Source organism: Eschrichtius robustus, chromosome 20 (genome assembly GCF_028021215.1).
Source record: "Eschrichtius robustus isolate mEscRob2 chromosome 20, mEscRob2.pri, whole genome shotgun sequence".
Lineage (NCBI taxonomy): Eukaryota > Metazoa > Chordata > Mammalia > Artiodactyla > Eschrichtiidae > Eschrichtius > Eschrichtius robustus.
The window spans coordinates 13123907-13138189 of record NC_090843.1 but is presented as its reverse complement, the minus strand read 5'-3'; the positions used below and the strand labels follow the sequence as shown (position 1 = coordinate 13138189).

Genomic DNA, 14283 nt, shown 5'->3' with positions numbered 1-14283 from the left:
CGCACCGCAACAAAGAGTAGCCCCCGCTCGCCGCAAAACTAGAGAAAAGCCCGCACGCAGCAACAAAGACTCAACGCAGCCAAAAATAAATAAATACATTTAAAAAAAAAACTGGAAGGGGAAAATACAGCCGATCAGGACAGTACAAAGTTTCATGTAGAGTGTCCCAGGCGGTGCTAATTTTACTAACAAAAAGTCCCCACGTACAGTGGGGCTGGAGGAAGAATAGATCACACCATAATCGCATCTGGAAGACTGACCAAAGCTCCAGGCCTACCTGCCGGCACCTGGAACAACCCTGCAAGTGTACCCACGGGCCACAGACCAACATGCCCATGGGCAATGGGGGACAAAGGACAGAGCAGTTACATCTCTGGGGATGATAGTACATGCGAGTTTTATTTTGTAATTTTTTACTTTTCTTTATTTTCCTGAACACACGATTACTTTCACAGTTAGAAAGAAAGCCACGCTTTTTCATTCCTTGTCAAAACCATGAGAAGCCTCTGTCAGTGAGTTTCTCCTCCCCCAGGGTAAGCATCGCAGGCGAGCTCAGGTGTTTCCTCCCTCACTCCTAAAATCAGCTTCTTGCATTTAGGCTCTGCCCTCTGGTTTAGCCAGTACTTTCACAAATACCTCACCAATGCCCCCAACTGCCCCATAAATCAAGCATGTCTCTTCCCGCCTTGTGCAAGGTCACGGCTACACACCTAAGACAAGGTGACCCTGAAGGAGGTGTTGCCCTGTTTTCCCGATCAAAACATCCAAAAGCTTTTAGAGCCAATTTTTAACTTTCACAAATGTAGAGGGGAAAAAAAGCCAAATTTTCTAACTCGTTTATGCTATATACATACTTTAAATCACATGTCATGAAAAAGATTAATTTAGAAAAACTGCTTTCTTCCATTCTCACATTTCATGAAACAGGTCTACTCAGCTTTCACATGTGTCTTTGCCACTTTTTTGGAGACTCCAGGCCCTGCTGCCTGGGTCATCTTACCCAGCTCATCAGATAAACCCATCTTTGCCTGTTTCAGGCACAGCCTGTTGTTTTTAGTTAACACAGGATGTTTGGGGATTTTTATCCCAAGCCACAATGACGCAATCACAGCCCATGATCCCCACAAACCATGGTGTGGACTGCTTTCTAAGTGACTTTCAAAGGCTCTTCTAACTGCCACCCCCCCCACCAAGAGGGGAGGCCTGGCCCCGACGAAACTGCTACACCAGATTTAGAATAATCTGCGCTCCCTTGACGGGCCCACAAACTCCTAACCCAGCGTCAGGTGACCCTGAGCCCCTAACCAGCACTGTCAGTGGTCACATCAGGTTCAGAGGTTTCCTGCACCCAAACAGCGTTGGGTTCCCTCAAGGAAAGCAGCAGAGTCCTCAGGACAGCAAAGACTTCCCCAAGCCTATCATCCCAGCATCCTCTCTGATGACAACAGACACACACAGGTGACACAGACAGTAAACCTTCTCAGAAAGCACTTACTTGGACACGAGGACAGCAGCTGCATCTTGGGCCTTGTCGCTGACGACCAGGTAGGACTACAAGGAAGCGTAAAGGACAGGCACCGTTAAACACACGATGTAGACCTCAGGGACCCGCTCAGCCACCTGGTCCCACACTCAGCAGCTCCACAAGAGCCCAGGCTCACGGACAGAGGCCAGATTCCAAAGCTGCACGAACCACTCATAATGTGAGCTCAGGGCTACCGCTGCCACGTGTGTGCTCACCCTCAGCAAGTGCCCAATCCTCATACGGTGTGTGGTTACACCCCTTGAAACCCACATTTGCAAAAGCAGCAGAAAAATGAAGAGTGTATGTTGTTACCAAGAGTGTGCACAGAACACTCCTGGAACCCACCAGCACTCTGGCATTCACAACAGCTAGGAGGCCCCGCTCAGACGCAGGAGGGCCGAAGTTTAACGCAATAATTACGACACCTTAAGAGGTTTCCACTTCTCATCTCAACTGTTTTCCAAATGATACACTTAAAAGATCTTTTTTCTGGAGGACAAATTGTTAGAAATTAGGTCCTCTCCCCAGGCAATCCCACTTAGGAGACAAGCACTCAAAGGGTTAACGGAACACAGCTAGAAACAAACCACCTATCTAGAAAAGACTATTTTAGAAATGAAGATACAGTGGAGCACCTTTTCCCTTAAAGACTCTGAGGGAGACGTCTACTTACTGACACAAGACATTCAGACAGTCCTGCTCAGGGGAAAAGCAGGTCCCAGAACAGCAGGACACCAGGGGCCCTAGTACACAGGGGCCGCAAGGAGCACTGTGAAGAACAGGCAGGGAGCCAAATCCCTAAGTTCAAATTTAGATCCGCCACACGTGAGAAAGTGAGCTGGCTAAGTCACTTATTTTTACACCTGTTGCCTCCTCAGTAAAATGAGGATAAAAACAGTGAACTGCCTCATTAAGTAGGATGAAAGGAGTTAATGTATGAAAAGCCTTTAAAACAGTGTCTGGCGCCCAGTAGGGGCTCAAAGAAGCTTAGTATAAGTAAGTGTCGGGGGCAGGCTCTAAGATGGGCCCTGGTCCTGCCCACCAGTGCCCATGTCCCGTGTAATCCCTCCCACGCAGTTGGAGGACACGTTGACTTGCTTCTAACCAAGAGAACTCGGCAGGGGGTAGGAAGTCATTTCCATGATTGGGTCACACGTGAGTGTGACATGCATCTTGCTACAGCCCCTGCCCCTTGCTGGCTTTCACAGAATAAGCTGCCATCGTTGGGGGGGGCAGGGTGGGTTCCGAGTGGCAAACAGCCAGCAAAGCACTGAAGCCCTCGGCCAACACCCTCGAGATCTGACTCCTTTCGATGACCGTGAGAGCTTGGAAGCGACCTGCCCCCAGGCGAGCTCTGCCTGCAGCCTGGGGAGAGCTCGAAGGACAGGGCCCAGCAAAGCCACAGCCAGATTCCTGACCCACAGAAACTGTGAGATGATGAATGTGTGCTGTGTTAAACCATTCAAGTTCAGGGTAATATTTTCCACAGCAAAAGATAATACAATAATCTATGTCTACACATATAACATCTGTATCAGGAGAAGTCTGAAAAAATACACAAGTGTTATCTCTTGGTATTTGAGAGATTTCACCTTAATATTTTTCCTGCTTTTTATTTTCTGATTTTCCTACAATGATCATGTATTATTTATGTAATGTTAAAAATTAAATTAAAAATTAGATTTTAAATGGACCTTTGTCTTACCATTACCCCCCGAAACCTATCCTAAGCTATCATCAGAGTATCTGCACTATCTACAGAGAAATGAGTTTTGCTAAAGTAATTCATCCTGACCCCTTTAGGAATTATCAGTTTCATGGTAAGTTATGAAATGGAATTTCACTTCACTGAAAAAGAGTAACAATGGCTGAAGAAATAAACAAATGTCACATAATTAAGCCCTAATGGCATGAGAAAGGACACTGGTCAGCGGCTCATTACTTCACAGCCATACTCACCTCTGCTATCTGGAGGATACGGTCCATGGTGGACACTCGCTCTTGCCCAGGCTGATTGTGGAGGTTGCCGTCAAGGCGTGAAAAATCAAACGGGATCAGGCAGGTCACGGAGAGCCACAGGAGGAGCACGTAGCGGGTCTCCCAGGTCTACAGGGCCAAGTCAAAGCAACGTGACTCCTGTGCAAGGGCATCCACGCAGTCCTGCCACCCCCTCCCACTCAGCGCCCACCCAGGCCTCCAAACGCCAGGGCCTCGGAGCCAGGCTGCAGAGCACCGCACCCCACCACATGCCCTGGGGCATGCAGCCAAGAGAAACAGCAAAAGGAACAAAGAAAAATCATAACATGTCAGTCTAATGGCTTCTCATCACTGGCACCCTTCAGCATGTAATCAGCTTTTCAAGAAAATGGAAAACAGAGAAAAAGATTAAAAAAACATAAGACTTAAGAATAAAGAAAAAATTCTCAACTTCCAGTCACAGAGGAGTCAATAAAACAAGATTCTGCTTTGGTCCCAGACTCCCCATCAGAGGCATGAGAAGCAGAGGAGAGCAGGGCACATGCAGAGCCAGACAATTCCCTGAGTTTGCAGTTACAACCTACGTGCCCTTCTGAATGCGTCCTGTGCCCAAGAGCGCTCCCCATCACGCTGGACTGCAAGGTTGGCCACTGGCGGGCATCTGGGAACCTGGTTTTCGGGGAACGTTCCCACCATTCCCTAACTGATGAGGGTCACTCTGTGCCCAGGCCGTTTGTACAAACCATGTGGCTTATGCTGAACACCTGCTTTCCTTCTGGGTTTTAGTATGTGCCTGGCAGAGTACCCAGATGACCAGCCCGCACAGAAATCGTGGGTGCCGGCCCCTACGACTTTCCTGGTGGACAACACCTCATACGTGTTCTCACAACTTGGTGCTGCGGAATCACAAGTGCCTTGCGTGACCCAACAGGGAGACGATTCCGGAAGCTCACTCCTGGTTTCCTTTGGACTTCGCCCCATGTGCCTTCTCCCTCTGCTGATTTTGCTGTAGTAAATCATAGCCATAAGGATGACTACATGCCAATTCTTGTAGTGATCCTAAGAAATCACTGGACTTGGGGTGGTCTTGGGGACCCCCAACATAGTTCTATTTTAAGTTAAAAAAATTTGGATGATGATATAGTTATCATCACACTGTATGGAGGTTTATTGTTTTCTTTATAAAGGGCATTTTTTTAAATAAAATAATTTAAAGTAACATACGTAAAAAGAGAAAGCCAAAGGAATAAATGAAAAGAGAGGGAATGACACAAAATAGTACAAGATAAAACTGAAGGAAACAGGAAAGGAAGCTGCCAGTGCAGGAGCAGGGAAAACCAGGGAATAAGTCGGGGGGACAGGAAATGAAGAGGAGGAGGAAAGGGACACTCACTTCATGGTCTTTAGGATTCTGATCTGTAAACATATCTAAAACAGGCTTCACATCAGCTACTTCGTGTGGAAATAAACGAAGAAATGTTTTATATCCTCGAACCTATCAAATAAAGACATTGAATTATTATATAATTAGAAAATAAAGTAGCAAAATTATTTTTTTCTCTATTACCAAAAATCACCACCTATGCCACCCAATGATCAAAGAGAATTACATCACATTACAGTGATACAACTTAGTAAGACTAAACAATAAGAAAGCTACCTTTACTTCTTAAATCATTTCATAAATATGTTGTCCCAATTTGACCAACCAATCTTGGTTCATCAGAAATATAGCTATGTTACAAACGAACAAGTTTTGCTTCTACCTTGATTATGAGGAATAAGTCCTCGGGAACCCAAAAGGTCCCAAATTCATTAAGGCTTCCATGAAACGCGGTGGCACTACACCTTCAGGAGAGACCCTGCATTCAACCAACTGAGGGCAAGGAGTGTGCACACAGGCCTCCCTCCACCACACAGCAGGCCCCACAGAAGCAAAACCCCAGCCGAGATGGCCAAGTCTCTCCCATGGTACATATGGACCAGCACACACATCACCGGGGAGCCTGTAAGAATGCAGAATATCAGGCCTCACACCAGACCCACTTACTCAGAATCTGCATCATAACAAGATCTCTGAAAAGCCATCTGCACATCCATATCTGAGAAGCACTTCCACTTCCAAGTTTATTTCCTTTTTCCTTGTAAGAAACTTTTCTCAGTTACTCACATATATATACATATATATGTATATATATATCCTCTCCGTCCCTTTCTGGCTAGCTGGTGCTTGATCCATTCAAATACAAGACGCAGAAAACAATGCTGAAAAGCACTGTTTCAGCCAAAGGGTCCCCTGGATCACTAACATCTGATCTCCAGCATGTGGTAAAAAGAGAAAGCACGAAACCCACAACTTTTGTATGAGAACAATCTTTCCTGAGAGATACCATTTTGGAAGGTACTTCTGAACCGAGTATATTAAGAAAGTGTTCTGTCAACTACAAAGTGCTATGTAAATATTACCTTGGTGATGATGTAAAGAAATTTAAAAGCCAGATGTACGAGGTCAGCCGGAGATTTCTTATCTCGCACAAATTCCAACAACAAGTTCATCATCCATTCTAGGGAAAAACATATATAAAATATTTCCTGTTAAACATCAACACGACATTAAAACAAAATGCCAAAAGAAAAAAGGGCTATTTAGAAATATAAGAATGGTTTAATATTAGTAAATCTATATAATCCAAGTATCAATAGAGCAAAAGAAAAAAACACTTTCATCTTCACAGTTTCTAAAAGGGCACTAGCGTTAATACAACATTTATTCCTGCTTTTAAAATGTAAGGAAAATATTCTTATTTTTTATTATTATTCTATATCAAATCAATATCTAATACCATGCTTTACAGAAAATACCTCTACAACTACTATGACCTAATAACAATCTGGTTCTAACCAACGTAATAAGACAGAAGAAAAAGGATTTCCACTTCCAGTTATACAGGAATAATTGATATGGAACTGCCTTACCACCAACAACAATTAGAGAACAGGACAATTATATTTTCAGACACTGGAACAACAGGCAGCACATGGTAAACCAACTGCAATCTACAGCCACCCAGGCCGTCCACCAGAAGGTAATTTTTAGAACCCAGTGCAGAGAGGGGGGGGACTCAAGCATAGCAAAGACTGGAGTTCAAGGAGGCTGAGTCAGCTGAAATTTGCAGGGCAGCATGCCAGAGGAAGCTAAGTAGAGAATGAGCTCTGGAAGTCTGCAGAGGTCCCCTCGAATCTTTGGGTGAATCTTCACAGGCACGGTGGTTAGTCCACTAGGCTGGGTAAGAACTGCCAGGAAGCACTAAGGCAGAGTTCCCATAGCTCATATAGGGCTGGCATTCAAATTCCACAAGGCCAGAGTGCAGAGTCCTTGTTGAGCACCCAGAGCAACCAGCAGACATTCCAGAAATGTCTCTCCTTAGTAGTAACGCTAAATTAGAGAAAAACAAGAGAAAAAGCTATACCTGCCCTAACAAACCTTAAAGGATATACATGATATACAATTAACTAAACTGTCTTGCCAAACTTCAACACTTTAAAGACAAAAAACTTAAACCCAACAACATAACCATCACAATGTCCATGATCCACTAAAAATTTACTAGACATATAACTAAAACTGCTGTGACCCCTAACAGAAGGAAAATCAGTCAAGAGAGATGACCAGGGACTTCCCTGGTGGCGCAGCGGTTGAGAATCCGCCTGCCAATGCAGGGGACATGGGTTCAATCCCTGGCCCAGGAAGATCCCACGTGCCATGAAGCAACAAAGCCTGTGCACAACTACTGAGCCTGTGCTCTATAGCCCGTGAGCCACAACTACTGAGCCCCCATGCCACAACTACTGAAGCCCACGTGCCTAGAGCCCATGCTCCGCAACAAGAGAAGCCACCACAAGGAGAAGCCTGCGCACCACAACGAAGAGTAGCCCCCACTCGCCGCAACTACAGAAAGCCCACGTGCAACAAAGAAGACCCAACGCAGCCAAAACAATAAGTAAAAAAATAAATTTATAAAAATAAAAAAAAAAGAAATGACCAGAAATGACAAAGATGATATAATTACTAGATGTAAACTTTAAATACTACAAAGTATCCTCAAGGATGTAAAAGAAAACATGAACAATATACAGCACACAGACTTCTTAGTTGCAGCATGCAACTAAGATAGATATTTAAAAAAACAGAAGATATTTAAAAAACAAACAACTTCAAGAGCTGGAAAATAAGATCCAAAATGAAAAATTAAATGGGATTAATAGCAGATTAGACACTGCAGAAGAAAAGATCAGAGAACTTGAAGACACAGTAATAAAAACTTCTACCCTAAGGGGAAAAAGGAAGTAAACAACTAAACAGCTTCAGCAACACTGCCACAGTATCAAGTGTATCTGCAGATGTGTGACTGGAGTCCCAGGGGAGAGGATGGAGGCAAGGGCAAAAGAAATACCTCAAGAAATAAGAGGCAAAAAATTTTCAAATCTGATAAAAACTATAAACCTATCAATCCAAAAGGTTCAGCAAACTCAAAGCAGGATAAAAAGGAAAAAAACCACACCATGGCCTGTCATAATCAAATTGTTGAAAACCAGCAGTAAAAAGAAAATTCTAAAAGCAGCCAGAGAAAAAAGCACACACTACACAGAGAAATAGAGATGAGTAAAGACAGACTTCCTGGGACTTCCCTGGTGGTCCAGTGGTTAAGAATCTACCTTCCAATGCAGGGGATGCGGGTTCGATCCCTGGCTGGGGAACTAAGATTCCACATGCCGCAGGGCAACTAAGCCTGCATGCCACAACTAGAGATCCCATGCACCACAACTACTGAGCCCATGTGCCACAACTAGAGAGAGGCCCATGTGCCGCAACAAAAGATCCCACATGCCGCAACGAAGATCCCACGTGCCACAACTAAGACCTGACACAGCCAAATAAATAAATATTGAAAAAAAAAGACAGACTTCCCATCAGAACCAATCAAGCCATATCTTTTAAAATGCAGAAAGAAAAAACTGTCAACCTAGAATTCTATAACCAGCAATATATCTTTCAAAAATGCAAGTGAAGGGACTTCCCTGGTGGTCCAGTGGGTAAGACTCCGTGCTCCCATAGCAGGGGGTCCAGGTTTGATCCTTGGTCAGGGAACAAGATCCTACATGCTGCAACTAAGAGTTTGCATGCCTCAGCTAAAGACCCCGCATGCCGCAACTAAGAAGTCCACGTGCCACAACTAAGAACTGGTGCAGCATAAATAATTTTTTTTAAAAAATGCAAGTGAAGCAAACTATCAAACAAAAGCTGAAAGAATTCAACACCAGTAGATTTACACTAGAAGAAATGTTAAAGTAAATTCCTCAAACAGAAAATAACTACCAGACAGAAAACTACAATTTACAGAAAGCAAAGAATAAAAGTGGAAATAGTAAATACATGGATAAACATTAAAGATTTTTTTCTCATTTTTAAATTCCCTTGGAAAAATAACTGTGTTTAAAGTGAAAACGATACACTGTAAGATTATAACATACACAGAGGCAAGATGTATGACAAATTGGCGGGAGATGGGAGTCCTCCTATGAGGCTCTCACGTTATACACGAAACAGTGTGACATCATGTGAAGGTAGACTGTGATACATATTGAGGACACATATTGTAAATCCTAGAGCGATCACTAAAAATATAAAACAAAGGAACAGCTAATGAGACGACAGTGGAAACAAAATCAAATACCAAAGAATGCTAAATTAATACAAAAGAAGGTAGGAAAGAGTAAAGAAGAAACAAAACATAAATGGGGCAAATACTAAGCAAAGAGCAAGAATTGAGAGCTACATTAAATGACCTAAACACTACAATTAAAAGGTAAGGATCACCAAACTGAATTTTAAAAATAGGAAGACCCGACTACATTCTCCCTACGTGAAATGCGCTTTAAAAATAAAAATGTAGCTAGTTAAATGTAAAAGGGATGGACTTCCCTGGTGGCGCAGTGGTTAAGAATCCACCTGCCAATGCAGGGGACACAGGTTCAAGCCCTGGTCCAGGAAGATCCACATGCCGTGGAGCAACTAAGCTCATGTGCCACAACTACTGAGCCTGCGCTCTAGAGCCCACGAGCCACAACTACTGAGCCCACGTGTCACAGCTACTGAAGCCTCCACGCCTAGAGCCCATGCTCCACAACAAGAGAAGCCACTGCAATGAGAAGCCCACGCACCGTAACAAAGAGTAGACCCCGCTCGCCACAACTAGAGAAAGCCCACGCATAGCAACGAAGACCACACGCAGCCAAAAATAAATAAATAAAATAAATAAATTTATTTTTTTTAAAAAAAGTAAAAGGGAGAAGAAAGATACACCAAGCAATCACTAACTATAAGGAAGCTTGAGAGGCCACATCAATATCAGACAAAATGGACCTCAGAACAAGGACTATTACAGAGAAAAAGAGAACTTTTTTTTTTTTTGGCCACTCAGTTTTCAGGATCTTAGTTCCCAGACCAGGGATTGAACCCGGGCGCCCTGCAGTGTAAGCGCAGAATCCTAACCACTGGACAGCAAGGGAATTCCCAAAGAAGACATTTTATAATGATATAAGGATCAATTCATCATGAAGACTTAACCATCCTACAAGAGCATACATGAAATTAAAGAACTTCAAGATAAAGCAAAAACTGAGAAAACTGAAAGGAGGAAGAGACAAATCTATAGAGTTGAAGATTTCAATACTCCTCTCCCAAGAATTGATAGAACTACTGAAAAGAAAATCAGTAAGGACATAAAAGACCCAAACAACACTATTGACCACCTTATTTAAATGACACTTAAATGGCACTCCAACCAAAAGCAGAAAGACATTCTTCTCAAGTACACATGGAACTCTGAACAAAACAGACCCATATGCTGGGCTGCAAGTCTTAATAACTGTAAAAGGTTGCAATTTGCACCTAGGAAATGCAGGGTAAAACTACAATGAGATACCACTACACACCCACTAAAATGACTAAAATCAGGAAGACTGACAATACTAAGTGCTGATGAGGATGTAGGGTAACTGGAATTCTCATAGATTGTTGCTGGCAATGTAAAATGGTACAACCTTTACAAAAACATGGCATGTTGGCAGTTTATCATAAAACCTACCTTTACTATACACCCAGCAATTCCACTCTTACATAGAAATGAAAACATACATCCACCCAAAGAATTGTCTGTGAATGTTCATAGTCGCACTAGTAACAGCCCAAAGCTGGAAACAACCCAAAAGTCCATCAACAGGTGAAAGAATAAAGTATGGTTCAACAGAAAAGGAACAAACTGCTGGTACACATGCAACAACACGGATGAGTCTCAGAAATACTATTTCAACAGAAGAAACCAGAGAGTAAGTAGAACACTGGTTGCCCAGGGCCAGGGTGGGGGTCTTGACTGCAAAGGGACACGAAGTGACTTCTTGGGGTGCTGGAAATTTTTTACACCTTAATAGTGGGGAAGGTGCATACATCTGTCAAAGCTCAAACTGTATACTTAAAATGGGTGTGTTTTATCGTATGTAAATTATATCTCAATAAAGTTAACTCTTAAAAAAATTTTTAAAGGAAGAATGAAAAGGTATACCATGGATAAAGAGATCAAGTTAACATTATTTAAAAACCATATAATTATTTACCTTTTTAGAAAACTCAAAAGAAACTGAAAAAGTAGTGAAGTATTTCATTATACACTAAACCTTGAAAACATTATGCTGAGTTAAAGATACTAATCACAGAAGACCGTATATTGCCTGATTCCACTATATGAAATGCACAAAATACACAAATCCACAGAGACAGATCGTGGTCACCAGGGACTGGATGGAGAGGGAATCGAAAGTGACCGCTGATGATGAGTATGAGTTTCTTTTTGGAGTGATGAAAATGGTCAGGAATTAGTGGTGATGGTTGCACAACTCTGTGATATACTAAAAAACAATGAAGTATACATTTAAAAGGGTAAACTCTAAGGTATGTAAAAAAAAAAATTTTTTTTTTTTTTTGCTGTGCCGTGCAGCTTGCAGGATTTTAGTTCCCTGACCAGGGATCGAACCCAGGCCCACCGAAGTAAAAGCATCAAGTCCTAACCACTGGACCGCCAGGGAATTCCCTATGGTATATAAATTATATCACAATAAAGCTGTTATTTTTTAAAATATGTGTGTATACATATATTCCATGACAGTGTTGCCATTTACAAAATAAGTATACAAAGTATATTTTCGCTGTACACCAGCAAAAATCAGTTAGAAAACGTAAGTTTCACAAGCGCAATAAAAGATAAAAAACATACTTAGAAATAAACTTAAAAAAATGTTTCCAGGAATCACCTAAATAAAATTACCACACTTTACTGAGAGACACAAAAGATGTGAATAATTTAGAGACACAATATTATGTTCTTAGAGAGGAAAACTCAATCTTGTAAAGATGTCAAATCTCCCTACATGAATTTGTGGATTTAACAGAATTTCAAAAGAATTTTCCGGGGGTGATAAAATAATTCTGAAGTGCACCTGCATTAATGAAAGGGCAAGACAACAGTGAGAAAAGTAAGAAGGTCGGATCCTGACAAAACAAATTACAATGCAATTAATGCAAACCAAAACGACAAGGATAAAAGAGCATAGAGCTAGATTAAGGGAACAGAACAGAAAGGCTAGAAACAAAGGCCAATATATGTGAGTATTTAATACACATTTACAATGGCATTTCACACTAGGGTTGGGGGCAGCCTGCTGGACTATTCAACAAATGAGGCTCACAATAGGGATAGGAAAAATAAACTTCTAAAGCAAACTATCAAAGGCCAAACACAAAAGAAGAGCCTGATAGTTTTGACAATATACATATATTTTAAAATTGAGTACACAAAATATACTATGTAATATTAAAAGGAAAAAGCAAACATCATGAAGTAGGTCCAGGACCGGCATCCACGACTATTGTTTCCTTTTTCTAAAAGGAACCTTTTCCAGTTCACTTTACACTAAACTCTCAAAACTCATTCAGATCACTCTGAACAACTCACAGTAAGTGTTACTATTTTGTGATCCACTATGGAGACAGGTTTCGGGCAAGAATAAAGGCAGTGCCACAGGTCCAAGGTTGTGACTTAGAGAGACGAGTGTCACACCACCTTTCACCTCCTGAGCAATGGGCATTCCTAATGGGAACTGCCATGAACCCAAGATCGACCATAAAAGGTGGCCTGGGGAGCCCACCGCCCTGCCCTTCCCCTGCAGCACTGCCAGCCTCAGGCAAGCTCACGTCTCAGACATCAGAAGCATCTTCTCTGTACCTGGCCCTCACCTAGTACCCACCAATCTTCAGTTACCACTCATGAGGCCTGCAAGCTTTCCCAGGAAGAAAAAAGACAGGGCTGATCCCAAAGAATCCTAGAATCCAGAATTTAGAGGATTTGTAAAGCATTTGTTTAAAACAGCCTTGAGGACTTGTAGATTTCTCATCATCTTTAGTCTGAGGGTCTGAGTGGACTGTCTGCATTTAAATCTTGGCTGGAACACTAACTAGCTGTGTGTCCTTGGGTAAGTTAACCTCTCAGAACTCTGCTGCATTTTCTTCTCTGTAAACTGTGGTTAATAATAATGACCTTCTGGGACTTCCCTGGTGGCACAGCGGTTAAGAATCCGCCTGCCAATGCAGGGGACACAGGTTCAAGCCCTGCTTTGGAAAGATCCCACATGCTGCGGAGCAACTAAGTCTGTTGGCCACAACTACTGAGCCTGTGTTCTAGAGCCTGCAAGCCACAAGTACTGAGCCCGCGAGCCACAATTACTGAGCCCGCGTGCCACAAATACTAAAGCCCATGCGCCTAGAGCCCATGCTCCACAACAGGAGAAGCCACCGCAATGAGACGCCCGCGCACCGCAACGAAGAGTAGCCCCCGCGCGCAGCAACCAGAGAAAAGCCTGCGCCCAGCAACGAAGACCCAACACAGCCGAAAATTTGAAAAATAATAATTTTTAAAATTTTTTTAAATAAATAAACTGTGTGCAAAAAACTAAATAAATAATAATAATGATGATCTTCCACAGGTATTACGAGATTACTGTGATGATTAAATTAACTGATTCATTTAAAAATTGTTTAGAACAAGGAAAAAACATCAAGTGAATGGATATGAATGGACAATTCACAAAGGGAGAAATACTGTGCAAATGTAACAATAAATGATAAAAAAAAAATTCACCTTCACTAGGAAACAACAAAATGCAAAATAAAAGCACATGATCCCTTTTCATCCTTTAATAGATAACTTTATGTTGATAAAGGTTTCAAATATTCAAATCCAGTCTTGGCAACAATGTACAAGAAAAGGACACTTTCATATACTGTGGATGGAAACATAAGGTGAATTTGAAGTATCAAAAGCCCACCACTCCCACTTCCTGAAAATTACTCTAACAAAATATCTGGAAATTGCGCAAAGAGGTGTGTTAAGGATGTTTGTTGGGCTACTTGCAAGAGTACAAAACTGGACACAACAGGAGTCCACACACATCTGCCTCTCACTGCTCCTAAGACCCAGTAAAATAAAAGTACAGCTGCACAAAATGGAAAGTCCTGACCAGCTGCAAGAATAGGGAGAAAGGGCTTCCCTGGTGGCGCAGTGGTTGAGAATCCGCCTCCCAATGAAGGGGACACGGGTTCGAGCCCTGGTCTGGGAAGATTCCACATGCCGCGGAGCGGCTAGGCCCGTGAGCCACAATTACTGAGCCTG

The 14283-nt window shown here is 42.4% G+C and overlaps 1 protein-coding gene across 2 annotated transcripts in view; it reads right to left on the bottom strand.

Annotated features, from left to right (window-relative positions):
* TBCD (tubulin folding cofactor D) overlaps positions 1–14283 on the bottom strand; it is a 183604-nt gene that overhangs the window by 153782 nt on the left and 15539 nt on the right. For both annotated transcript variants that reach the window (XM_068531369.1, XM_068531370.1), the window contains exons 3-6: positions 5969–6066; positions 4896–4997; positions 3485–3631; positions 1496–1551 (exon numbers count right to left, since the gene is read on the bottom strand). In XM_068531369.1, coding sequence (XP_068387470.1) covers positions 1496–1551; positions 3485–3631; positions 4896–4997; positions 5969–6066 — 403 coding nt within the window. The remainder of the gene's footprint in view (positions 1–1495; positions 1552–3484; positions 3632–4895; positions 4998–5968; positions 6067–14283) is intronic.